We start from the raw sequence: 27,845 nt of genomic DNA, 5'->3' as shown, positions 1-27,845 counted from the left end.
ACTACCCCTATTAGGGACTATTAGGGTCTGACTTGGCACCTGCAAGGATAATAAACAATGAGAGTCTGGAGCACCTGAAACTCTTTAGAGGAGTATAAGAATGCTGCAAAGTTTTGTTAATTTTAACATGTATTTACCATAAGCCAGAGCAAGTTTACTCTCCGATATGAAATAGATGGTCACGTAAAGACCGGAATGTGAGGGCATGGAGCGGTTTTCTTACAACTGATGGAAACTGGGAACAACTGTGTGTCAATTTAAGAACTATTTTTGAAATCATTAATTTTATTTTGTGTGAGTCTTTTGCTTGCAAGTATACTATGTACCATGCATATGCAGTGCTCATGGAGGTAAAACATTGGCTCCCTTAGAACTGGAGTTACAGTGGTTAAGAGGTACCATGTGAGTGCTGGGAATTGAACCTGGGTCCTCTAGAAGAGGAACCAGACCTCTTAATTACTGAGCCATCTCTCCAGCCCATGTTCATCAACTCTTTAGCAGATGTACTAAGTTGGTACATCTCTGTAATGGATACTACTCAGTAAAGAGGAACAAATTATTGATTGTAGCATAAAAGAGATGAATCTCATGCCCGTGCTGTGTTGCAGTTGTAGAACTGGGAAGACTCCACCCTGTGTGATCCCATTTATATCATGTAGGACAGATGGGATGGGGGGCAGATAAAGCATTTGTCGTGATAGAACACGAGGGTGGGGTGGGGTGGTGTTTGAGGTATGATGTATTGAGAGTGATAGTAGTCACCTGGTTGAGTAAGATTTGTCCAGACTCACAGTGCTGTACGTCTGAAATGCAGGAGTCTTCCTTCTCTCATTGTGCTTTCCTTTCTTTCACTTCAGTGGTTTAAGAAGAACAGGTTTATCTGGATGTAGGATAGGGCACAGTCCTGTAATCCCAGCACTAGGGAGTCAGAGGCGTAGGAGGCTCAGTGGTTCAAGGCTAGCCTCAGATTCATGGGGATTTTTAGGCTACTCTGGGTTACATGAGACCCTGTTTCATAAAGAAAACTAACTAAAACAACTGAAGATTAAAAGTGAAAAACAAAACAAGTAACAAGTTCCTTTTCTCTGCAGAGTATTGCCCTCTACACCCTTGGTGATGAGAGTTGTGTTTCTGATGAAACCTCCCAGTATTTATCCAAAGTAACCTTAAGTAAGTTGTTACGACGTTTGACTCCCACATCAGAATATTAAAATGTTCATTAGTGCTAGCCTTAGACATAACATCTTGCCTCTGTTATTACTATTTAGTCTATAATCACAGCTGAATCTCAGATACCAGGTTACCTCAAACCTGACAGATCTGGCTTCTGTGCAGTGTGGCTGTGTAGGACTGTGTCAGCCTGAAGGAAACAGCTGTCCTCTGCAGCTCTCCACAGTGCTGCTTGCTTTATTATTTTTAAAAATTTTGGTTAATGAACTCTTCCTTCCAAATATCTTATGCATGTTGCTTTTCTTACCAGGATGTCTATTAAAGTTTCCATTTGTTGCCTTTCAGCTCCCCAAAAGCCACAAGCAGAACAAGAAGAAAACAGGTAGCCTGCTTCAGACTGTGCTCTCATCTTCACAGCTGGAAGCTGTGTTGAGTGTTTGTGTCTAATGTACTTTTGTTCTCCATAGGTTTACTTTCCGGCAGTCTGCTTCTGTGTCTGTTCTGGCTGAGAGACTGGTTGTCTGGATGGCCAGTGTAGGTAAGAGCTGTGCTGTTACTGCGGACGAGTCCTGCCCTCAGACTACTCTCACTGGAATTGGGAGGCACGTGGGGAGGGACTCTGGTCTTCTGTAAAGGCTGAAGATTGAGATATTGGTGAAGTCGAGTCTTTACAACTTCTACAGGAGAATAGCTGGGACACCAGCCTGTTACATCTTAGGGCATTGGAAATCTTTATTTCATTCCCTGTGATCAGTTGAGGCAGCAGTTCTGTAAATTGGTCTCAGAATACAAACTTTAGTTACTATGTCTCTAAATGTGAAGTCTTTCTGGGACCTCAGTATCAGAAATGGGAACTCTCTTCATTTAAGATCAGTTGTGTAAGCACTTCAGAGTGTGCTCTCAAACGGCAACGGCCCGAGATTGATGAACGAGTATTCAACTAACGAGAAGGGAGGAAATTCATTCTTTACTTCTTATTCCAAATGCCATCACTCCTGGGTTCAAAAGTGTTTTGTTTGAAAAACATAATTGGGCAAAACCAGCAAAAAACTCTTGACAGTAGTGGTGGCGCATGCCTTTAGTCACAGGATGTAGGAGCAGAGGCAGGTGGGTGTCTCTGAGCTGGATGCTAGCCTGGTCTACGTAGTGAGTGCCAGGGCATCTAGGGCCACATAGTGAGACTGTGCTCCCTGCTGGGGACAAAAGGTTACTGAAGTGAGTTTATGACTGAAAATTGAGACTGTTCTACAAAGTAGTACCTTAAAAAGCAATGCTTCAAGGAGGTCACATGTGTTTCTTGATTCTCCCCTGGAGTTTTTACAGTTCTTTTTTCTATGACTCATACAAAAATAACAGTAGCTTCTTACAGTGCACATGTGGGATGCATAAATGAAAAACAGGGAGGAATTCTGTCCACTGTACATCACTTAGTATTTACTAATAGTTATGTAAGGAAATACTTTTGCTTCAATAATGGAACTTTTATGTTATAAATAGTGTGAAGTTTAGGGCATCATTTCTAGAGAAGAAATTTGAATTGGCCTGAATGTATTTAACATTCAGGAGTGTTTGAGAAATGTCTCTGTAGAGATAACACTAGGTGAGCTTGGTTATTGGCCACCCACCTTTAAACAGACGTGATCAGTGCAGCTGGTGCTGCTGTCTGCTGTCACTACCAGCAGATGTGTACCTTTGTCTTGCTGTTTTCAGTAATCTTTATATTTTGCTTAGGAAAGTATGTTTGAGTGTTTTACGTGTATAAATACACATACACGTACCACATTCACCTGTAGCTAAGTCATTTATTGAAGTCAGACAGTAGGACTTGCCCCTCCCTACCCATGCCTTTTAACCTGCATAATGAAACAAAGTTCCTATTTTTATTCTTATGTTTTAGTGCACATGTGCACAGTGTGTTTTGTGACTATGATGAACCAGAGGAGGGGAGGTGTCTTTTCTTACCAACTCCCAAATAATGATCATCAGTTCACAGCACTGTTGATTAGGGGTGGGATTCACTGTTGTCTCCTGTATTTGGACAGCTCTTAGTATTGGTGGTGTCAGTTTTCTGACTGACCTAGAGGATGATTAGAGAAGTGGCAGATCTCTGACTGAAAAGCCTCTCTCTCTGCTTCACTTCAAGGATTCACTTTAAGAGATCTGGAGACTCTTCCCTTTGGGATTGCTCTTCCCATCAGAGATGCAATCTACCACTGTCGGGAGCAGCCTGATTCAGATTGGTCAGAAGCCGTCTGTCTCCTGATTGGACGTCAGGACCTTTCCAAGCAGGCTTGCGAAGGAAATTTACCCAGAGGCAAATCTGTGAGTGTCGACATGGGAAGTTCAGTTTTACCCCAGATAAAATCAGAGCGGAAGCAGTCTTCATTTTCTTTTTCACCTTTATCTATTTTGGTAACTGTGCATATCAGTTTGACTTTTATGTTAAAAAGCCAGATGGAGTTTATAATGGGGTTGTGAACTTAGTGACTGTCCCATGTTGCCTGGACCTTTTTATGCCCAGAATCAGGATAGGTACGGAGTCAGCAAGCCACCTGCCATGCCTGTTCCACTTGTACCTGTGAGGGCAACCAATTACTACACAGGTAACCCAGAGCCTGTGTGCCCTCCGTGTGGCTAGCTATGGTAATACCTGTTTACTTGTTGATACTTTTTGAAGGGTTCGATTTCTTGATTTATTGAATTTTTAAATAGGTATATATAAATTTGTATAATCCCAGAATAATAGTAAAATTAAAGCCCCCGTGTTGGGGCATACTTTATCCTTTAGAGTTCTTAGAAGCCCAAAAACAATGATAATTTTTGTCTCATTTTTTTACAATTGTCATTATTATTATTATTATTTTTATTATTATTATTATTAGTAGTAGTAGTAGTAGTGTAGTAGTAGTAGTAGTATTCATTTTTTTTACTTTTTGAGACAGGGTTTTTTCTGTAGACCACAAAGAACTGTTCTAGGGCTCAGAGAGATCTGTGACAGCCCTGAGCGAGCAGTAGGAGTCAGACTTGTCTCATTGGCCTTTGACCAGCACAGCACAGTGTGCATGACCACGTGTGTTACAGTAGGTCTGCTGCCCGCCACCAACCTGGGCCACAGTCAGTTCCCACAAGAGTCTGATCTCACATAGCAACGCTAGTTGACTTGGTATTTGTCCTATTTTATTTACAAAACTCTTATTTTCTTGACCAAGAAAATCCTGATGTAGTGGTACATGCTTGTAAGCAGAACTTGGAAGACTAAGCCAGGAGAATTACCGTGAGTTCAAGGATAGGATTGCATAGTAAGACCCTGCACTCACACAGAAAAAAGTCTTTGGCATTTAGATTTCTTTTGCTCCTGAGAGCCACTCAGCATATAAACACTATAGATATTAATCTATAAATTATTTAAATGTCAGTCTAGGCAAGTTTATCTAAATTTAGTTTCTTCAATTATGTGTTGTTAAATTTCAGCATGGTTCTGCATTGGTATTTATATTCATAGGTTAAGATCTACAGTCACCTATTGCCTAACGGTGGCACACATTCTGAGAAATGTGTCCTTAGGTCGCTCTGATGTCTGAGCATGGTAGTGTTTGCAGCTGGGTCACTATGCACACATCCTGTCTTAGGGAAGCACCCTCACGGATGTGGACTCTTGGTGGAAGTGCTGTGTGCTGCACATTATAGTTTATTTTACATTAGTTACTCCATGGGAACCAAAGTAAGTTTATAAGTACACTGTCGCTGTCTTCAGACACACCAGAAGAGGGCATCAGATCCCGTTACAGATGGTTGTGAGCCACCATGTGATTGCTGGGATTTGAACTTAGGACTTCTAGATGAGCAGTCAGTGTTCTTAACCGCTGAGCCATCTTTCCAGCTCCCAAAGTAAGTTTTTATCGGGATATACATAACCATCTTTTTTTCAGGCAAACATTGTTGCTTCCACACTGAACATTGGATCAGAAAATTAGCATTTTTAGGAACTAGACACATACATAGACATCATAGGTGATAATGAGACCAGCAGTGTGTGGCCAGCCTGGGCAACATGGTGCTGTCCCAGTACAGAAAAGCTCAGCTTGTGTGACAGCTTTGAGTGGCTTCAGGAAGTGTACTGGTTATGCTTACCTCTAGTGTAGAGCTCTGTCCATAGCCTGCTGCCCTTCTCAGGCTAGGCATGTGACTCCCTGTTAAATCACTACGCTGAATCTGTCATGCAGGTGCTCTCATCAGATGTGGCTTCAGGAGCTGAGGCTGAGGAGGAAGACGATGGCATGAATGACTTGAACCATGAGGTTATGTCATTAATATGGAGTGAAGATTTACGGGTGCAGGATGTGCGAAGGCTACTTCAAAGTGCACAGCCTGTCCGTGTCAATGTGGTACAGTACCCAGAACTCAGTGACCATGAGTTCATTGAGGAAAAAGAAAACAGGTAAAATAGTTCATCTCCTGCCCAATCTATTACACTTGAGACTAGTTTGTTCTCCTTTAATTTTTTAACTTTTCTTTTTTAAACATGTGTGTGTGTGTGTGTGTGTGTGTGTGTAAAAGTGTGTACACTGCAGTGTGTGTGTGTGTAAAAGTGTACACTGCAGTGTGTGTGTATGTGTGTGTGGTGTGTGTAAGTGTGTACACTGCAGTGTGTGTGTGTGTGTATGTGTGTGTGTAAGTCAGAGAACAACTTTTGGCTTCAGAATAATCCAGCTCAGACCACTAGGCTTAGTGGCAAGTGCCTTTTCTCAGTAAGCCATCTTGCCAGCTTGGTGGTTAGTTTTAAGTGTTATCTTGCTGTAGTCTAGAATTACCTGGGAGAGAATTTAATTTGAGGACTTATTTAGATCAGTTGATTTGTAGGGAATTGTCTTACATAAGCCAAAATGAAGTAACTTTGGAGTTAAAAATTTACCTTTTATATTAGCTTTATATTCAATGTCAGTAAACCATCTATAGCTTAAAAATATTTTTTTGGCTTTTGAGGATATACTTGTACCCTTCTGTTGAAATATAACAGATACTTCAGAAAAGGCAAATGTAAGAGAGGAACAGAATTTGTACATGAAGTATATACTGGACTTATTCTTCTGTGTCTTAATCTAGGAATAGACTTTGAGGAACTTTGTTAATTTTTAGTGTGCTTTAAACTCACACCACTTGTATTAGATACCATTGTTGTTGTGAAAAAATACCTGACAGCCACTTAGAAACAGAAGTTGGCTTTCGAACACAGTTCTGCAAGGTATGAGGCAGGGTGCTGGGAGTGGCTCCATCTGTAGGGAACCAGCGTGAGGCAACTGGTTCTCCCTCTGAAACCTTGCCTTTATTTCTGCCCTCCCTGGCATCAGACTTACTAAGCTGCTTAGCTGGCCTTGATTTTTCTCCAGCTCAGGCAGGGCTTGCACTGAGCTTCTGTTTTGAGTAGCTGGAATTATAGGAGTGCGAATCAGCTGCGTCTTTTCTTACACTGTTTGAAGGGCATTCGCCACTCATGCTTAGCGGCAGGCCACTGAAAGTCCTCAGTTCTCTCACTGTTTTCACACCACATGCATTCAGGTTATCATGTGGAATTGAGGGTAGAGCACATAGTTGGGACCGGGGGCTTTGTAGTACGGCTGTGGTAATTGCTAGCATGTTAGTTCATGAGTTGCTTCAGCTGTAGTAGACATGGTGTACAGTTACACCTCATCTGCTATTGGTCTCAAGTCTGTTCTTTTACAGGACACTCAGTACACTTCGTAGTGCATAGTAAACTCACTGTAGTCAGCCATTATTACAGTGCATTGATTCTTTTTCTCTGTGATCTTTTACTACAGTGGTTCTCAACCTTCCTAATGCCATAACCCCTTAATATAGTTCCTCATGTTATGGTGACGCCTCCAATCGATAAAATTATTTTCATTGCTACTTCATAACTGTAATTTTGCTACTGTTATGAATTATAATTTAAGTACCTGATATGTAAGTGGCCTTAGGCGACCCCTGCATAAAGGTCATTTGACATTCTCCCCAAGGGGTCACTAACTACAGATTGAGAAACACTTTTCTTATCTATGAAATCAGAATGTATCTTTTTGGTTGGTAGGTATAAGTCTCATTGGAGGTCTTTTTTCTTGGTACTGATTGGATTGTGAAGCATCCTATTAGTGGCCTTGTGCATCCAGGGGCTACAGCATTGATGCTGTTGATTTAATTTAATGACTTCTGCAGGTGTAATTGAATTATAGGTAAAGCTTTCACCAAAACATTCTATAGGATCCAGCTTCTTGGATTTAAATTTCACACATCACCAGTTATTGTACTGCTGTAATTCCAAGGAATGTTAGAACATTAGAATGTTAGAATCCTCTCTAATGAGCTAGAACAGTACACTTATGTAACTAAGGAGAAATCGGCTTAATGAATATTTTTGTTTGCAGAGACGGTCCTTAGTATCAAATACAACTTTTAAAACCATTTCTTACTTTTGAATGGCAAATTTTTTTGTTAGTTTTTGTTCCAAGGACCTATTTAGAGTAGATGTAATGCAGGAACAAAAATGGGGTGTTAAGTTTTTCTGTGTGACCAACAAAAGCCATTTTAACTTTGAGCATACTTATATGGATCTGGTGACTGTTTGCCTCCTTTCTTTGTGTACAAAACAGAGGTGTCATTTTTGAGGCAGTGTTGGTAGAAGGAATGAGGAGAGGATCTCAGCATACTAATGCAGCTCAGCTGAAAATTACCCTAAGAACGGCCAAATAATATACTTTCTTTGAACAGGTTAGCATCAGAATAGAATTTTAGGTTCATGTTTTACTACCCCAGGAGAATTGGATTTCATTCAAAGTAAATTAGCAGAGGAACTCTGTGAGCTTCAGCATCTTGATGGGAGTAGACTTGTGAGAGGAATTGTGGGTCCTCCCATCTCTGTGGTGGTTTGCTCTGTGAGAACTTACTTGATTGCCCATTTTGGTTCCTGTCAGAATAATTCCCTCCTGTGAGATTCCAGCTATGAACTCTGTTAACAGTTTGTGTGTTGGTTTGTATTTTCATTTTAGGCTGCTCCAGTTGTGTCAGCGAACTATGGCCCTTCCAGTAGGACGAGGGATGTTTACCTTGTTCTCATACCATCCTGTTCCAACAGAGCCGTTGCCCATTCCTAAATTGAATCTGACAGGTATGTTTAATTCTGGGCTCATTAACAGAGAACTAAGTTCATAGTTCGAACCAAAGAAATGCGTCTCTGCCCTCAGTGATTGTTAAGCATTAATACCTGCTGTAGTGGTCATCGAAACTCAAATAGCAAATTGTGTTGCTTTCTCTTAGCTGTGACGAAGTACTCTATCTAGCAGCTTAGGGGAGGCAGTGGCAGGTGGATCTCTTAAGTTCTCGACCAGCCGGGGCTACACAGTGAGACCCCGTTTTGTTGTGCTTTTCTAAAAATTGTAAATGATGTGAAAGTCTAATATGTACAGTATTAGTTCTCTCGAGACATTGTTTCTCTGTGTTTCGCTACAAATACAACACTATTCATCTATTCAAAATTTGTTTTTGATGACATTTTAGACATCTTTAAAATGGTGTTTTTAAAGTTTTGAAGATTTTGGTAGCTTTCTTTATTCATTAATTTATTTATTTTAAATGTCCATGCCGTTGTCATTTTGGCACAATGGTCATATCAGTCTCATAAGTATCTGTTGATGAGTGGAGCTGACATAAGCCATTCAGAATATAAAGGTGATTTGGCCTTGTCTGTGCACACAGTATGTATCAAAACTCAAAGGAACTAGGAAAAAACAGACTGAACTTAAAACATCACAAACATTCAATTTATATCACTTGTGGACCTTCATATTACAGAATGTTCCTTACTAGTTGCCTGACACAGTGTCTTAATTGCTTCAAAATCTCCACCCTCCTGTGAAGCCTCGAGAATGCCAAGATTATAGGCATGTGGTACCATATTCAGTTAAATTTGGCATTTTAAAAGAAACCGTTTAGCTGTTGTGTTTGTGTGTGCATATGGAGGTGAGAGAACAGAGCTGCAGTTACAGGTGATTGTCGCCTGATGTGTATGCTTGGGAACCAAGCAGGAAGTGTTCTGGACAGTACAGCCTTCCATCTCTCCAGCTACAAATTTGGCATTTTTAATAAGACCATATTTAGATACTTACAGATACACATGGAGAGGATACGAGTCAGAGAAAGGGCAGATTTCTGAAGGTCCCTGCCTCTTAAAATTTATACTGCTTTAATATCCAGACAACAACATAGGAGTGAGAGTTTGAGTGAACCTCAGTGTCCTTAGGTACCGGTTGGAATTCGTTACTCAGGTAGTTAAACTGTGACACTGGCCTTCATTTAGTTTCCATGTATCCCTGCAGCTGCTGCAAATGCTGGAGCAGAGAGAACTCTGACCAGACCATCTGAAACCAAAGCTGTTAGTTATTTTATTGTGTGTTAGCAGTGGACCCTGAAATATTTCAACTAATATAGTTTGTTTTGTTTGATTGCTGTCTCTGGGAGCAGAGTCTCAGTATGTAACCCTGAACTCTGACTAGCCTAGAACTCTGTAGACCAGATTGGGCTCCAATTCATAGAGATCTGCTAGTCTTTGCCTCTGGGTTTTCGGGATTACAGGCTTGTGCCATTGCCAGGCACAGAGGGAGAGGGAGAGAGGGAGGGTGGGAAGGGGAGGGTGGAGAGGGGAGAGGGAGAGGGAGTGTGTGTTTTAAATATTTTATGCGTGTACCTGAGTGTATGCGTGTGAACCATGTGTGGGAAGGAATGTAAAGAGGTCAGGAGAGGCATTGAATCCCCAGGGTCAGAGCTACACAGACTTGTAAGCTGCCGTATGGGTGCTGGGAAGTAAATCTCAGTGCTCAGCAAGTGAAGCAAGTACTCTTAACCTCTTAAACGTGGAGCCATCTCTCTGGGTCTTAATAGGGGTTTTGAATGTAACTTTATTTCAAAGACTTGAACTTTAATTATGTAAATTCTAATTCCCTTCTCCTTTGTCTGCCTAGGGCGAGCCCCTCCGAGAAACACAACTGTAGATCTTAATAGTGGGAACATCGATGTGCCTCCCAATATGGCAAGTTGGGCCAGCTTTCATAATGGTGTGGCTGCTGGCCTGAAGATAGCCCCTGCCTCCCAGATAGACTCAGCTTGGATTGTTTACAACAAGCCAAAGCATGCTGAGTTAGCCAATGAGTACGCAGGCTTTCTCATGGCCCTAGGTCTGAATGGGCACCTTACCAAGCTGGCTACTCTCAATATCCATGACTACTTGACCAAGGTGAGAACATGGCATCCCCATCCTGGCATCATGCCACATAATTCTGCTGCACTACCTCCTAATTGTCCTTCTTGCCCTGCTTCATTCCTGCACCTCTATGCTCCTCTCATAGCAGGAAACAGTCTAAAGTGTTGGTCAGTGTGTGTCTCTTACTCAGAACCATTTAGTCATCTTCTGTTGTCTCGGTCTGCTTCTGGGCCTGTGTGGTCCTGCTCACTTCTGCAGCCTTTGTACTACTGTTCACTGCTCTTTCTTTGAGTGTCCCACATTCCTCTACTTTACTGGCTAATGTGATCTAGTTCTTTAGAGATTCTAATAATTCTCCAGTCCCGCCCCCAATAAACAATTATTAGTGTCCTTTAAATAGTCTATATTCTCTGTATTTTTATTTTAATTAATTGTGGATTTGTATGTCTTTCATTTAGCTTGTTTTCCCCTATTAGAAAGAACACTGTGAACTAAGACCACATGCATTTGATTTGCTACTGTTCTCTCGGTGCCTGCCAGCCATGTAGAGGTGCTTATTGAAAGAGGCAGGCACTGTTCTACTTAACACTACTTGTGGGGCTGGGGAGATAGCTCAGTTAGTAAAGTACTTGTTGTGCACTCATGAAAACTTAAGTTTAGTTCCCAGCACTCACATAAAAATGGCAGCTGTGGTCTAGCACTCTTGTAATTCTGCTGCTGGGGAAGTGAAGAAAAGAGGACCTCAGGACCTTGCTGAAGCCGGCCCACCTGATTGTGAGTTCTAGGTCTCATGTCTCAAAACTAAGATGGAGAGCTTCCTATGAACAACATCAAAGGTTAATGTCTACTTCTGAACGATGCTTGTGTGTTGTCGTATTGTCTGAGTTTTATTCTGTGTGCCTTTGTAGGGCCATGAAATGACAAGCATTGGATTGCTACTTGGTGTTTCTGCTGCAAAACTTGGCACCATGGACATGTCAATTACCCGGCTTCTTAGCATTCACGTTCCTGCTCTCTTACCCCCGACATCCACAGAGCTTGATGTGCCTCACAATGTCCAAGTGGCGGCTGTGGTTGGCATTGGCCTTGTTTATCAAGGCACAGCTCACAGACATACTGCAGAAGTCCTGTTGGCTGAAATAGGTATGCAGTTAATAGTGCTTGTTTTTACAGGTGTACATTTTCCACTCAAACATACACCCACAGAAAACGATAAAATTATGAAAATAAAGGAAACAAAGAATAGTTTTTATGAGCACATAGTGATCAGCTAGTCAACTAAATAACGGTCAGCTAGTTAGTTAAAAGAAAAGAGAAAGCCAAGCTCACACGTGGTGGAGCCTGGGCTTCTGCTGCTGTACAGTGGTGGTAAGCCAGGATGGACAAGCCCACAGCCGACCTCTGCTGGACACACCTGAGCGCTCATCTCGAACCAGGCAGTGTTTAACAGTAGCCTGCACTTAAAATTCCATTGTTTTGGTTCCTAATACCACCTTGTTTTCTTCTGTTGTACAAGAACACTTGAAAAAACCCAGACGATTATGTCCTGTAACCTGCACACACCCCATATCTTTCACTTTCCTTTAATCACTGGCGATTAAGGGCTTTGCATCTTGCAAACAGTGTTATACTTGTGTTGTTTAGGGAATGGTGGTGGAAGTCTGAGTGTTCAGTGCAGGTAGAGTTTTAAAAGTCTTTTTGGTGTGTGTTTGATTGATTTAATGGGTGCAGGACCTATAGATATGAGGCTACTCTTTGACAGTTTAACTTATAAATTAACAACAATAACTGCTGTCAGAGTAGGATAATTATAATGGTCTAGAGATGTTAGGCACTTTTATTTCTAGAGTTTGGCATTTAATTTTTGCAAAACATGGCTGCCAGTAGGGAAACCATAGAAAGTAAACCTCTGGAGATTTCAGAGTGTGACAGTAAGGACGCATTGTTCTTTGTTATGATTGCATCACATGGCTGCTGCTGCTCCACTACCGCATAATGGGCCACCATGGAGTCGGCCTGATGGCTCTGTTTAGGCTGCACATCTGTGGTTTGTTTGCTCTGGTTCTGCTTCACCTGTTGAAGGACCCAGGTTAGAGGGCCATATTTTGTCTCATTATGTGTCTGTACGAGAACTCAGTAGTAAAGTATGATTCAGTGCCAGCTAAAGCCCAGGCCAAATCTAGCAGGTCCACCAGAGGCTGTGAGGCCATAGAACACTGAAGATTGGGGCTGAGACTCTGATCTGCTGTGGTGGTAATAGAAGTTATTTGCCAAACAAAAACATTCCTTGTAGTGACAGTTTTGTAATTTTGGTTTCTTTAAAATAAAAACAAAGAAATATTATAAGAAAGAATGTTTTCATTTTAATCCCAGGGGTGGGATATGGGGCTGCTTCCGACTGTCCGCAGCAGCTGACTGTGATTTGCCTTGTGCTCAACAGGGGCGTGATTTTTTTGCCAGTTGCATATAGTTTCTGCAGTTGTGTGGCATTTAGAATTCTGAGGTCTTTTCAGAGGGTGTATAACTGCCAGGGCCCAAGAGGGTGTTGTTAGAGGGTTGTTAGTTGGTTATTGGGCATTTAGTCGTGCTTTGGTAAGTAGTTATGTGCAATGAAAAAAAGGAGAAGAAATGAGATCTAACTTGCCCCCAAGGAACTTGATGCCCCAATCAGCAGGAAATAGAGACCTCCTTCTAATCCCTGACTTTGTTCAGGCATTGCTTCCCTTTCCTCTCCTTTCTCTCTTTATCTAGTGTTTGGGGGCTAACAGGGTAGAAGAAAAGGGGTGGAGAAGGGTGGAAGAAAGAAGCTCACACAAAGTAATGAAAAGACCAGCTTCAATTCCTATACCAAAGTAGGTCTGAAAAAGTACTCCAAGGCACTGAGCACCGCTGTTTAGATTCACTCACTTAGGCGGTAAGCAAGAGCAGTTGATCCACAGTCTGCACAGTGATGTAGCCACTGTTTCATAGCCATGGCACAGCTCTCTCCTATCCTGCATACAGGATTTCATCTTTGATTCATATGTTTCTTGGTATAGATATCACCAGGATGCACATGGAACTTATATTCTGCTTTTGAAAATGCTTTGTTTTGTGTGTGTGTGTGTGTGTGTGTGTGTGTGTGTGTGTTTTGCCTGCATGCATGTCTGCACCATGTGCAGTACCCATGGAGGCCAGGAGAGGGTGTTGGATCTTTTGGAACTGGCGTTGTGAGCTGCCACCACATGCGTGGTGAGAATCAAACCCTTGTCCTCTGAAGAGCAAGTGCTCTTAACCACCGACTCACCTCTGCAGTCTCTCCTTTCTAATGGGAGAGTCTCAGCCAAGGCTGTTTTTGAACTGTTTCTCCCTCCTCCCTCCCATGTGCTGGGATTATAACATGCGCTGTCTTGTCAAGTTCTTTCAGGGGTGGTTTCTCTCTCTGCTATTATGTGCATAAGTATTACACTAATTACGGTCATATAACCTTTTCTTTTGAATGCCAGTTGTTTTACTCTGGAGAATAAAATTCCAGAACTATGAACTTCTTTCTGGAGAGGTCTTTATATATAACACATTTTTGTTTTTCTAAAGCCTTGGTTCTCAACCTACCTAATGCTGTGATCCTTTAATACAGTTCTTAATGTTGTGACCTGCAACCATGAATTATTGTTGTTGCTATTTCCTAGCTATAATTTTGCTACTCTTAGGAATTGTAATTAAACATCTGAAATACAGTATATCTGATATGCTACTCCAAAGGGGTTGTTACCCACAGATTGAGAACCAGTGCCCTAAAGCACATTGTAAGTAGAGTGGAATGCTTTTAAAAGTATGAATTTTTACTGAAGACATACATGATTGTAACTGTACTTTTTGACTACTTTATTTGGTTCTTTTATGTACAACTCTGCCGTACCCACATCCCCTCCAACCCCCTACTACTTGGTAGGAGAGAAAGAAGGTTAGAGGGGAAAGGTGTTGTCAATCTTGTTAGACTACTTCCTGCTGATTAGGGGCATTGAGTTCTTTGGGGGCAAGTCCAGTCTTTGTCATCAGGATATCCAATTTCTTCTCATCTCTTTGCTTCTGACCACTTGACAACAGCAACAGCAGGAGGGGCAGGAGACTCCTCCGTATCTCTTGGGGCTCTGGCATTTTTATACCCTCTGAAGAGTCCCCAGAATTCCAAACATAAACTATCCTCAGCTGACAGAATCACGCCTCTGCCAGAGCATGAGACAAATCATAGTCAGCTGCTGAGGACAGTCTGAAGCGGCCCCATATCCCACACATGGGATTAAAACAAAAACAGTCATATAACATATCTGTTTTTAAAGAAAGCAAAATTCTCACTTTGCATGCTATTATATAGAATCAAATGACAATCTGGAAAAACACTTTAATTTAATTTAAATTGTAAATTTTATTTTTTAGTGAAAACAGTTTTTTTGTTTTTTTGTTTTTATTAACTTGAGTATTTCTTATATACATTTCGAGTGTTATTCCCTTTCCCGGTTTCCGGGCAAACATCCCCCTCCCCCCTCCCCTTCCTTATGGGTGTTTCCCTCCCCACCCTCCCCCCATTGCCGCCCTCCCCCCAACAGTCTAGTTCACTGGGGGTTCAGTCTTAGCAGGACCCAGGGCTTCCCCTTCCACTGGTGCTCTAACTAGGATAGTGAAAACAGTTTTTTAAAAGTAATTGTCTCGTATTTTAAGTGTTGGGGCCTCTAGTGTGGAGGAGGTCAGAGGATGGTTAGCTGGGTTGCTCGCCACCCCCAATATGTGTGCTGGGCTGGGCTGGGGTTTCCTTCCCCCATGTGTGTGCTGGGCTGAGGTTGCCCCTCCCATGTGTGTTGGTATCACACTTAGGTTGTCAGGCTTGGCAGTACTGGGTTCTAGCTAGACCCAAAGTAATTGCCTCCTTAAAAACCACAATTTTTACTTCTTGGCAAATTTTTTTTTTGGTAAAACCAAGTGTTTGAAAGTCATTGCTGATAGAAGTTGTAATGGGTTTAAGAGCCTTTTGGGAGCTTTAGGTAGACTTGGAAGTTGGATACCTTTTGAACAGTGTCTTTGAACAGCTCAAGCAACTAGAAAATGAACTCCTGAAAACTCTCACAAGTTGGGGTTTTTTAATAGGTAGCTTGACTTGTGTTTCTCTGTCCTCCACAGGGCGGCCCCCTGGTCCAGAAATGGAATATTGCACTGACAGAGAATCCTACTCCTTAGCTGCTGGCCTGGCCCTGGGCATGGTTTGCTTGGGGGTGAGTAGTTGGTCTCCTGCTTTTACGCAGGACATCTTTGAATTGAATGGAACAGCCTTAGTCCTCAGCTCTGAATGCTATCTATGACTTAACCCAGTACCCAACCTTTTCTTCTAAAGGATTCTTTTTTCATTGTCCTTCTAGTTTGTAGTGGAGAAACACTATAGTGAACTGAGATATTTATCTTTCCTCACTTAAGTGTTTGCAGTTAAACTATGATTTTTATTTTTATTTTATGTGTATGAATTTTTGCTTGCATGTGTGTCTGTTCACCATGTATGTGCACTGCCTGCAGAGGCCAGAAGATGGCATTAGATCTCCTGGAACTAGGGTGACAGATAGCCATCACGTGGGTGCTGGGTATTGAACCCAGGTCCTCTGGAAGAACAGCTTGTGCTCTTTACCACTGAGCCATCTCTCTAGTCCTGAAATTTCTTGAAAAAGTTCAAATAAGATTAAGATGAAGAATGATAAACCACTCTGGAAGAGACCAGAGCTCGGTAGATAAGAATATCTGTATCTACTGTGTATGCATGAGAACTTGAGTTTGGATTTCAGTACACACTGAGAATGATAGAGCAGGATTCCCAGCATCCTACTGTGGCTCCCGTGCACATATGTACACACACAGGTAGCCGTACATGTATAGCTCACACATATACACCACACTCACACACATATTTATTCACATACATATATTTATCACTTTCTTCTCTTCCTCTATAAATACAAGAATAGAAATATTGTGAAAATATATATGATTAGAAGAAGCCTTAAGAATCTGTAGTAATTGTAGAAATAGCCTTAATCATCTTGTGCTACTCTGTTATCACTGCATTCTAGAATGTTGCCATAGCAGATCTTGCTTTGTGAAAGAGTGCAGTGTCTGATTGATTCATCTTTAACTCCATCCAAGGGAGTCTTCAAAACTACCAAAAACATCTCATGTAATTACTGTTTTTTACTTGGAATGTGATTTCTTTGAAAAACCACCACGGCAGTATTCTAGTCAAGCTAAATGATATTCAAAATGTCGTAGTGGAGCATAAAATCTGTCATTGTCGGCTATGTGTGTCCTCACATCTGGCATATAAGCTAACAAGGCAGGCGGTACTATTTAAAAAGCATCACATTGTGGATTGAGACTGGAATTTTGGTCCCGACTTGTGATAAGTCCAATCATTTAACTACATTAGTTTCTGTCTGTTGGCCAGGCAGCCCCATGGCTGTTGAGCAGAGCCGCTGTGTTTGACATTCAACCTTGCCATTTAGTAGCTGGGTAACTTGGGCTGGGTTAAGTTGCACCCCCCTTTCCGCATTAAAAATGAGATTCTTACTAGTAGCTCCTGAGTAGTATCCTACACTCTGACCAAAACACCTTATGGAGGACGGGGTTTACTGCTGCTGGGCAGGAGCTCAAGTCAGGAGCCGGGGGCAGAAACCATGGAGGATGCTGCTTGTTGGCTCAGTCTGGCTTGCCCACAGGCTTGTGCTGAGCTACTGTTGTTTTATAACCCAGGACCACTTGCATGGGGATAGTGCCACCCACAGTGTTCACAGTTCAGCTTTTGAATATGTACTTGATCTTTTCTTTTGCTCTGAGTGTAATTACGTCTTTCAATTTTTTCATGTATTTTATGAAACAAAAATATATAGATCTAAAAATACATCATAACTTTGATGAGACTTAATAGCCTGACATTAATTAATATGTATAATGTTTATTGTAATTGGAAGAAACCTCAAAATTAGAATAGGCTCTTCTGAAGTGTGTCCTTTTGTTTATCATGAATGCATGTTCTTGATTTACTGCTGTTAAGACTTCTTTTCACCTCAGTTATTTGATTTTCCCAGCATGGCAGCAATTTGATTGGCATGTCTGACCTCAATGTGCCTGAGCAGCTGTATCAGTACATGGTCGGAGGTCACAGGCGTTTTCAAACTGGAATGCACAGGGAGAAACATAAGTCTCCAAGTTACCAGATCAAAGTAAGTCAAGTCAGAGGGAAAGATCAGAGCCCCAGGCTGAGAGGTTAGCTGCCCAGTAGTGGCTTTCCTACCACTAGCTGTAAGCGTGCTGAGCTCTTACATGAGTAACTTCTCTCACCAGGAAGGAGATACCATAAACGTGGACGTGACTTGTCCAGGCGCTACTCTGGCTCTGGCTATGATCTACTTGAAAACCAATAACAGGTATCAGCACCCTCCCTCTCCTGTCCTGCATGACGCATGGCATCCTTTTTGCCCTCAGCAGTACAGTCTTCTCATGTGTATCTCCCATGTACTGGAGCAGCCTGATGTCTTTCTCTCAGAGGATGGAGCTGAGTAGACTTTCTGTAGCACTGTTTGCTTTAGTAATGGTGTGTGTCAGGAATCTTGTCTCAGGGTCTTCAGGGTATCAGTCCCAGAACCCTCAAATGTTCAAGTCTGTCACATAAATGCAGGAGATGTGCACATGATTTATGCACTTCATCTTGCTACTTCAGATCATCTACAGGTTACTTATAATATGGAACATGTTTGTATTTGCCAAATGAGTGGTTGTTAATACCGTATTGTGTAGAGAATCACGATTAAAAAAATCAAAAGACCATCTGTGTTTAATTTAGATGTAAGGTTTTTTTCCCCTCTGGTCTTTTCAAGTGGATGTGGAAGAAAAGGTTATGGAGGGCAAGCTCAAGGAACTGCCTGCTTCCTTTCAGTAACTTAGCATATCCTTGTGAGTACTGTTTAGCCATAGCCAGAAATACTTGTCATCATTTTGTCCTTGGTTACCATTTATAAAAATGGTCTCTGCTTTGTTTAGAAGCTTTTCTAATGATTAAACCTTCTATATTCCCAGTCTGTCCTGAGTTGTGTTCTCAGATCACCCTAATTCTTTTAAGTTGAAAAATACTCTGAGGTTAGTGAAACTCCACAGTGTTCCCAATTCTTTCAGTTCCAAAAATTTTATGCAGAATTAACAAAGTTGTAAAAGATATTATTAGTCTTCTATTTGAATGAATGTATGTCAGCTGATACTGGAGATATTTCAGTCAACAAGACAAAACTTAACATACCCTCATGGGACTTATTTATATAATAAGACATAAAAACATAAATCTTTCATCAGCATATGTGAAGCATTATGAAAAAGTTATCTTTGCTGGAGGAGAGCGATCCTTTGTTGTCTTGAGTTTTGAATGCTTGGCCTCTTCCTTGAGCAGCTTCCTTCATTGTTACTCCTCTGCCAACAGATCTATTGCTGATTGGCTGCGAGCTCCTGATACCATGTATTTGCTCGACTTTGTGAAACCAGAGTTCCTCTTGCTTAGGGTATGGTGCTTTGTCATTTCATTGTTCTCTACATGAGGAGGTGGGGCACCTATGTGATCCTCAGGTTTAGCTGCAAGTCTAAATGTCTTTCCATGGAGGGGTTTACTTTTAGCTTGTCATATTTTTCTGATTGACAATGTTCTTTTGAAGTTTCCAAGAAAGAACTTAGAAGGGCTAGGAAAGGTGACCACCTTGATAGATAATAATTAGAATGATGTTTCTTATATTATTATTAAAAACTCACTAAAAGGCAGCCTGTGACCAGGATCTTGTATTATTTTTAGTATCCTTGAGGATGCAGAAGTACTGTTGTGGTTGTAATGAGAGTAACCGTTCAGTACGCTCTAAAGTTGTTCTATAGTCCTTTCATGTTTGAACTTACCCAGCTTTTAAGATCTGAGTCTTTATTTATTTATTTATTTATTTATTTATTTATTTATTTATTTTGTTCTTTTTTTCGGAGCTGGGGACCGAACCCAGGGCCTTGCGCTTCCTAGGCAAGCGCTCTACCACTGAGCCAAAATCCCTAACCCCTTATTTTTATACGTTTAGTTGATAAGTCTGTGTTTTAAAGTAGTTGTTAGTTGGGAACTAATTCTTAGTTTACTTACTGTTAAAATTGTTGGGGAATATATGAGCTTTGCCTTATTAATTTTGTCTACTTAATTTTTAAGACACTTGCTCGGTGCCTGATCCTGTGGGATGACATTTTACCGAATTCCAAGTGGGTTGACAGCAATGTTCCTCAGGTAGGTACAGATAATAAGTATTGTGACATTCATAACATGGATTGGGATTTCTTGCAAGGTTTCCAACGTGCTATCGAATATTTTTTCTTGTGGAAGCAATTGTTTACCTTTCGGGTATCTTTTTCAAGATTTGTGTTTTGACTTTTTTTTTTTTTTTTTGTCTATTTCTTATTTTTATTCTTTTTTTTATTTTTTTTTTATTTATTTAATACTTAATAATAATTCTTTGGTTTCCGGGCAAACATCCCCCTCCCCCCTCCCCTTCCTTATGGGTGTTACCCTCCCAACCCTCCCCCCATTGCCGCCCTCCCCCCAACAGTCTAGTTCACTGGGGGTTCAGTCTTAGCAGGACCCAGGGCTTCCCCTTCCACTGGTGCTCTTACTAGGATATTCATTGCTACCTATGAGGTCAGAGTCCAGGGTCAGTCCATGCATAGTCTTTAGGTAGTGGCTTAGTCCCTGGAAGCTCTGGTTGCTTGGCATTGTTGTACATATGGGGTCTCCAGCCCCTTCAAGCTCTTCCAGTTCTTTCTCTGATTCCTTCAACGGGGGTCCTATTCTCAGTTCAGTGGTTTGCTGCTGGCATTCGCCTCTGTATTTGCTGTATTCTGGCTGTGTCTCTCAGGAGAGATCTACATCCGGCTCCTGTCGGTCTGCACTTCTTTGCTTCATCCATCTTGTCTAATTGGGTAGCTGTATATGTATGGGCCACATGTGGGGCAGGCTCTGAATGGGAGTTCCTTCAGTCTCTGTTTTAATCTTTGCCTCTCTCTTCCCTGCCAAGGGTATTCTTGTTCCCCTTTTAGAGAAGGAGTGAAGCATTCACATTTTGATCATCCGTCTTGAGTTTCATTTGTTCTAGGCATCTAGGGTAATTCAAGCATTTGGGCTAATATCCACTTATCAGTGAGTGCATACCATGTATGTCTTTCTGTGTTTGGGTTAGCTCACTCAGGATGATATTTTCCAGTTCCAACCATTTGCCTACGAATTCATAAAGTCGTTGTTTTTGATAGCTGAGTAATATTCCATTGTGTAGATGTACCACATTTTCTGTATCCATTCCTCTGTTGAAGGGCATCTGGGTTCTTTCCAGCTTCTGGCTATTATAAATAAGGCTGCGATGAACATAGTGGAGCACGTGTCTTTTTTATATGTTGGGGCATCTTTTGGGTATATGCCCAAGAGAGGTATAGCTGGATCCTCAGGCAGTTCAATGTCCAATTTTCTGAGGAACCTCCAGACTGATTTCCAGAATGGTTGTACCAGTCTGCAATCCCACCAACAATGGAGGAGTGTTCCTCTTTCTCCGCATCCTCGCCAGCATCTGCTGTCACCTGAGTTTTTGATCTTAGCCATTCTCACTGGTGTGAGGTGAAATCTCAGGGTTGTTTTGATTTGCATTTCCCTTATGACTAAAGATGTTGAACATTTCTTTAGGTGTTTCTCAGCCATTCGGCATTCCTCGGCTGTGAATTCTTTGTTTAGCTCTGAACCCCATTTTTTAATAGGGTTATTTGTCTCCCTGCGGTCTAACTTCTTGAGTTCTTTGTATATTTTGGATATAAGGCCTCTATCTGTTGTAGGATTGGTAAAGATCTTTTCCCAATCTGTTGGTTGCCGATTTGTCCTAACCACAGTGTCCTTTGCCTTACAGAAGCTTTGCAGTGTTATGAGATCCCATTTGTCGATTCTTGATCTTAGAGCATAAGCCATTGGTGTTTTGTTCAGGAAATTTTTTCCAGTGCCCATGTGTTCCAGATGCTTCCCTAGTTTTTCTTCTATTAGTTTGAGTGTGTCTGGTTTGATGTGGAGGTCCTTGATCCACTTGGACTTAAGCTTTGTACAGGGTGATAAGCATGGATCAATCTGCATTCTTCTACATGTTGACTTCCAGTTGAACCAGCACCATTTGCTGAAAATGCTATCTTTTTTCCATTGGATGGTTTTGGCTCCTTTGTCAAAAATCAAGTGACCATAGGTGTGTGGGTTCATTTCTGGGTCTTCAATTCTATTCCATTGGTCTATCTGTCTGTCTCTGTACAATACCATGCAGTTTTTATCACTATTGCTCTGTAATACTGCTTGAGTTCAGGGATAGTGATTCCCCCTGAAGTCCTTTTATTGTTGAGGATAGTTTTAGCTATCCTGGGTTTTTTGTTATTCCAGATGAATTTGCAAATTGTTCTGTCTAACTCTTTGAAGAATTGGATTGGTATTTTGATGGGGATTGCATTGAATCTGTAGATCACTTTTGGTAAAATGGCCATTTTTACTATATTAATCCTGCCAATCCATGAGCATGGGAGATCTTTCCATCTTCTGAGGTCTTCTTCAATTTCCTTCTTCAGTGTCTTGAAGTTCTTATTGTACAGATCTTTTACTTGCTTGGTTAAAGTCACACCGAGGTACTTTATATTATTTGGGTCTATTATGAAGGGTGTCGTTTCCCTAATTTCTTTCTCGGCTTGTTTCTCTTTTGTGTAGAGGAAGGCTACTGATTTATTTGAGTTAATTTTATACCCAGCCACTTTGCTGAAGTTGTTTATCAGCTTTAGTAGTTCTCTGGTGGAACTTTTGGGATCACTTAAATATACTATCATGTCATCTGCAAATAGTGATATTTTGACCTCTTCTTTTCCGATCTGTATCCCCTTGACCTCCTTTTGTTGTCTGATTGCTCTGGCTAGAACTTCAAGAACTATATTGAATAAGTAGGGAGAGAGTGGGCAGCCTTGTCTAGTCCCTGATTTTAGTGGGATTGCTTCAAGTTTCTCTCCATTTAGTTTAATGTTAGCAACTGGTTTGCTGTATATGGCTTTTACTATGTTTAGGTATGGGCCTTGAATTCCAATTCTTTCCAGGACTTTTATCATGAAGGGGTGTTGAATTTTGTCAAATGCTTTCTCAGCATCTAATGAAATGATCATGTGGTTTTGTTCTTTCAGTTTGTTTATATAATGGATCACGTTGATGGTTTTCCGTATATTAAACCATCCCTGCATGCCTGGGATGAAGCCTACTTGATCATGGTGGATGATTGTTTTGATGTGCTCTTGGATTCGGTTTGCCAGAATTTTATTGAGTATTTTTGCGTCGATATTCATAAGGGAAATTGGTCTGAAGTTCTCTTTCTTTGTTGGGTCTTTGTGTGGTTTAGGTATAAGAGTAATTGTGGCTTCATAGAAGGAATTCGGTAGTGCTCCATCTGTTTCAATTTTGTGGAATAGTTTGGATAATATTGGTATGAGGTCTTCTATGAAGGTTTGATAGAATTCTGCACTAAACCCATCTGGACCTGGGCTCTTTTTGGTTGGGAGACCTTTAATGACTGCTTCTATTTCCTTAGGAGTTATGGGGTTGTTTAACTGGTTTATCTGTTCCTGATTTAACTTCGGTACCTGATATTTGTCTAGGAAATTGTCCATTTCCTGTAGATTTTCAAGTTTTGTTGAATATAGGCTTTTATACTAAGATCTGATGGTTTTTTGAATTTCCTCTGAATCTGTAGTTATGTCTCCCTTTTCATTTCTGATTTTGTTAATTTGGACACACTCTCTGGGTCCTCTCGTTAGTCTGGCTAAGGGTTTATCTATCTTGTTGATTTTCTCAAAGAACCAACTTTTGGTTCTGTTGATTCTTTCTATGGTCCTTTTTGTTTCTACTTGGTTGATTTCAGCTCTGAGTTTGATTATTTCCTGCCTTCTACTCCTCCTGGGTGTATTTGCTTCTTTTTGCTCTAGAGCTTTTAGGTGTGCTGTCAAGCTGCTGACATATGCTCTTTCCTGTTTCTTTCTGCAGGCACACAGCGCTATGAGTTTTCCTCTTAGCACAGCTTTCATTGTGTCGCATAAGTTTGGGTATGTTGTACCTTCATTTTCATTAAATTCTAAAAAGTTTTTAATTTCTTTCTTTATTTCTTCCTTGACTAGGTTATCATTGAGTAGAGCATTGTTCAATTTCCACGTATATGTGGGCATTCTTCCCTTATTGTTATTGAAGACCATTTTTAGGCCGTGGTGGTCCGATAGCACGCATGGGATTATTTCTATCTTTCTGTACCTGTTGAGGCCCGTTTTTTGACCAACTATATGGTCAATTTTGGAGAAAGTACCATGAGGAGCTGAGAAGAAGATATAAATATCTGTTAAGTCCATTTGGCTCATGACTTCTCTTAGTCTATCTACGTCTCTGTGTAATTTCTGTTTCCATGATCTGTCCATTGATGAGAGTGGGGTGTTGAAATCTCCCACTATTATTGTGTGAGGTGCAATGTGTGTTTTGAGCTTTAGTAAGGTTTCTTTTACGTATGTAGGTGTCCTTGCATTTGGGGCATAGATATTTAGGATTGAGAGTTCATCTTGGTGGATTTTTCCTTTGATGAATATGAAGTGTCCTTCCTTATCTTTTTTGATGACTTTTAATTGAAAATTGATTTTATTTGATATTAGAATGGCTACTCCAGCTTGCTTCTTCTGACCATTTGCTTGGAAAATTGTTTTCCAGCCTTTCACTCTGAGGTAGTGTCTGTCTTTGTCTCTGAGGTGTGTTTCCTGTAGGCAGCAGAATGCAGGGTCCTCGTTGCGTATCCAGTTTGTTAATCTATGTCTTTTTATTGGGGAGTTGAGGCCATTGATGTTGAGAGATATTAAGGAATAGTGATTATTGCTTCCTGTTATATTCATATTTGGATGTGAGGTTATGTTTGTGTGCTTTTCTTCTCTTTGTTTTGTTGCCAAGACAATTAGTTTCTTGCTTCTTCTAGGGTATAGCTTGCCTCCTTATGTTGGGCTTTACCCTTTATTATCCTTTGTAGTGCTGGATTTTAGAAAGATATTGTGTAAATTTGGTTTTGTCATGGAATATCTTGGTTTCTCCATCTATGTTAATTGAGAGTTTTGCAGGATACAGTAACCTGGGCTGGCACTTGTGTTCTCTTAGGGTCTGTATGACATCTGTCCAGGATCTTCTGGCCTTCATAGTTTCTGGCGAAAAGTCTGGTGTGATCCTGATAGGTCTGCCTTTATTTGTTACTTGACCTTTTTCCCTTACTGCTTTTAATATTCTTTCTTTATTTTGTGCGTTTGGTGTTTTGACTATTATGTGACGGGAGGTGTTTCTTTTCTGCTCCAATCTATTTGGAGTTCTGTAGGCTTCTTGTATGCCTATGGGTATCTCTTTTTTTAGGTTAGGGAAGTTTTCTTCTATGATTTTGTTGAAGATATTTACTGGTCCTTTGAGCTGGGAGTCTTCACTCTCTTCTATACCTATTATCCTTAGGTTTGATCTTCTCATTGAGTCCTGGATTTCCTGTATGTTTTGGACCAGTAGCTTTTTCCGCTTTACATTATCTTTGACAGTTGAGTCAATGATTTCTAGGGAATCTTCTGCTCCCGAGATTCTCTCTTCCATCTCTTGTATTCTGTTGGTGAGGCTTGTATCTACAGCTCCTTGTCTCTTCTTTTGATTTTCTATATCTAGGGTTGTTTCCATGTGTTCTTTCTTGATTGCTTCTATTTCCATTTTTAATTCCTTCAACTGTTTGATTGTGTTTTCCTGGAATTCTTTCAGGGATTTTTGCGATTCCTCTCTGTAGGCTTCTACTTGTTCTCTAAGGGAGTTCTTCACGTCTTTCTTGAAGTCCTCCAGCATCATGATCAAATATGATTTTGAAACTAGATCTTGCTTTTCTGGTGTGTTTGGATATTCCATGTTTATTTTGGTGGGAGAATTGGGCTCCGTTGATGCCATGTAGTCTTGGTTTCTGTTGCTTGGGTTCCTGCGCTTGCCTCTCGCCATCAGATTATCTCTAGTGTTACTTTGTTCTGCTATTTCTGACAGTGGCTAGACTGTCCTATAAGCCTGTGTGTCAGGAGTGCTGTAGACCTGTTTTCCTGTTTTCTTTCAGCCAGTTATGGGGACAGAGTGTTCTGCTTTCGGGCGTGTAGTTTTTCCTCTCTACAGGTCTTCAGCTGTTCCTGTGGGCCTGTGTCTTGAGTTCACCAGGCAGGTCACTTGCAGGGGAAAAGTTGGTCCTACCAGAGGTTCCGAGGCTCAAGTGTGCTCGTGGGGTACTGCGTAAGTCCTCTCTGTGGCGGCAGCAACCGAGGAGATCTGCGCCGCTCTTTCCGGGAGCCTCCGTGCACCAGGGTTCCAGATGGCGTTTGGTGTTTTCCTCTGGCGTCTGGATGTGCACAGAGTGCAGTCTCTTCTGGTTTCCCAGGCGTGTCTGCCTCTCTGTAGTTTTAGCTCTCCCTCCCACGGGATTTGGGTGCAGAGAACTGTTTATCCGGTCTGTTTCCTTCAGGTTCCGGCGGTGTCTCAGGCGCAGGGGTCCTGCCGCTCCTGGGCCCTCCCCTACGGGAACCCAGAGGCCTTATACAGTTTCCTCTTGGGCCAGGGATGTGGGCAGGGGTGGGCAGTGTTGGTGGTCTCCTCCGCTCTGCAGCCTCAGGAGTGCCCACCTGACCAGGCGGTGAGGTCTCTCTCCCACGGGGTTTCTGTTTTGACCATTTTTAAGCATGTATGTGTTTAAATGTGGATACTGGTGCTTAAGGAAGCGTTGGATCCCTCTGGAGGTGCAATCGCATGCAGTCGTGAGCTGCCTGCAGGTCAAGTCCTGGAAGAACATGCTGCTTCCTACTGCTGAGCCGTCTTCCTGCTCTTCTGTAGGGGATCTTTTGAAGACAGAGAAACTTTTAATTTCACAAGTGTACACTGAAGGCCAAGGGAATGACACAGCAGCTAAAGTGCTTACCTTGGAAGCTAGAAAAGCACAGCTAAAATGTCCAGGCCTTCCCCCAGGCTGGTACTGCTCTGTAGGTGTGGTCATGGACTGAGGTGGCCTGCAGTTCATGTGAACTGTTACTTCCCAGACCTGTTGGAAGACCAAGGCTATTTCTGGACCTCTCCTGGCTATATGATAGGGCGTGTAGACTGCTGTGGTGGTGGATTGGGTGGTGCTAGAATTACTTCACTAAGCTTACTGTGTGTACTGTACTTGTGTGGTTGTGCTTTCTGAAATGCTGGGGTGGGTGTGATGTTAGCATCCTTGGGTCCCATATAAACTGTGGTGGAGAAGGTAGAGATGGGATCCCTGCACAGGCTGGCTGACAAGACTAGACATATTGTTTGACTAAGAGATCCTGTTTCAATGAATTAGGCAGAAGAAGGACCAAGGGAGATTACTGACCTCAACCCCAGGCCTCTGTGCCTGTAGAACTCAAAGTTGGCTCCAGACACTCTTAAGACCAAGTTCTTAGGACAGTGAGATTTATTTGTCCCAGAGGGACAAAGGGCAGGGAATAAGAGACAGAGGAGATAGAGGATGAGGAGAAGGGAGAGGGGTAAAGGGTATTTGTCCCAGGGGGACAAGGGACTGCCTCTGGAAAGAAAGGATACAGACAGGAGACAAATGTGGCCTGCAGACAAATGGCAGTTTATAAAGATAAAAGGATGCGTTGCTTAATTTTAACTGGACAGGTTAAGTAGGGCACCCACAAGGGGCTTTTGGTTGCTGGACTTCAATACTTTGATAGTTGGACCTTGGTGGTCAGCCTCAGGAGGAGGAAGTGGCTAAATAAGGGAACAGACCTTGCTGGCTAGTTTTAGGAAGGCAGTTTAGCAGTTTAGGAAGGAAGAGGGAATGGAGGAAGGACAAGGCCTGCCAGAGCCATGTTTGCCATGGCTGGGCAGGCTCGAGCCCCTTTAGTCCCCATCACATACACAAGGGCAGGCACCTACATCACACAAGCTTGCGCATGTACATGTCACACACCAGGTGCAAATGCACATGAAAAGCAGTAAAAAAAAAAAAAAAAAAAAAAAGCAAAACATTGTATACTGACCTTTCAGCCTTCTTTTTTTGTCCTCAGAACCTTTGAAATTGTACTGTTCAAAATAGATGTACTAGAATTCTCTAAAGAACTATTTTTGATATTCTTACTCTACTTATACACTTATCTAAGATTGTTTATAAAATTGTCAATTTTATCATATATTCTAAATAAGCTGAGTATATTAGTTAAAAACAAGCAGTCTCCTTTGTTATGAGACTTGAGAATCAGTATTGTAACCAGCTGTTGTTAAGAGCCAGTGTGTGTCCTGCATTGTTCCCTA

The 27,845-nt window shown here is 41.6% G+C and overlaps 1 protein-coding gene across 4 annotated transcripts in view; it reads left to right on the top strand.

The window, feature by feature from the left end:
- Anapc1 (anaphase promoting complex subunit 1) overlaps positions 1-27,845 on the top strand; it is an 80,115-nt gene that overhangs the window by 30,790 nt on the left and 21,480 nt on the right. For all 4 annotated transcript variants that reach the window (XM_008762177.4, XM_006234973.5, XM_063283753.1 and 1 more), the window contains 13 exons: positions 1,092-1,170; positions 1,516-1,552; positions 1,638-1,708; positions 3,314-3,492; positions 5,394-5,608; positions 8,211-8,329; positions 10,179-10,450; positions 11,326-11,560; positions 15,572-15,663; positions 17,518-17,652; positions 17,774-17,856; positions 18,900-18,978; positions 19,653-19,727. In XM_008762177.4, the coding sequence (XP_008760399.1) occupies positions 1,092-1,170; positions 1,516-1,552; positions 1,638-1,708; positions 3,314-3,492; positions 5,394-5,608; positions 8,211-8,329; positions 10,179-10,450; positions 11,326-11,560; positions 15,572-15,663; positions 17,518-17,652; positions 17,774-17,856; positions 18,900-18,978; positions 19,653-19,727 (1,671 nt within the window). The remainder of the gene's footprint in view (positions 1-1,091; positions 1,171-1,515; positions 1,553-1,637; positions 1,709-3,313; positions 3,493-5,393; positions 5,609-8,210; positions 8,330-10,178; positions 10,451-11,325; positions 11,561-15,571; positions 15,664-17,517; positions 17,653-17,773; positions 17,857-18,899; positions 18,979-19,652; positions 19,728-27,845) is intronic.

The sequence above is a fragment of the Rattus norvegicus genome, chromosome 3 (assembly GCF_036323735.1).
Source record: "Rattus norvegicus strain BN/NHsdMcwi chromosome 3, GRCr8, whole genome shotgun sequence".
NCBI classification, from domain to species: Eukaryota; Metazoa; Chordata; class Mammalia; order Rodentia; family Muridae; genus Rattus; species Rattus norvegicus.
The sequence above is the reverse complement of the archived record's forward strand: the minus strand, read 5'-3'. Positions and strand labels throughout refer to the sequence as shown.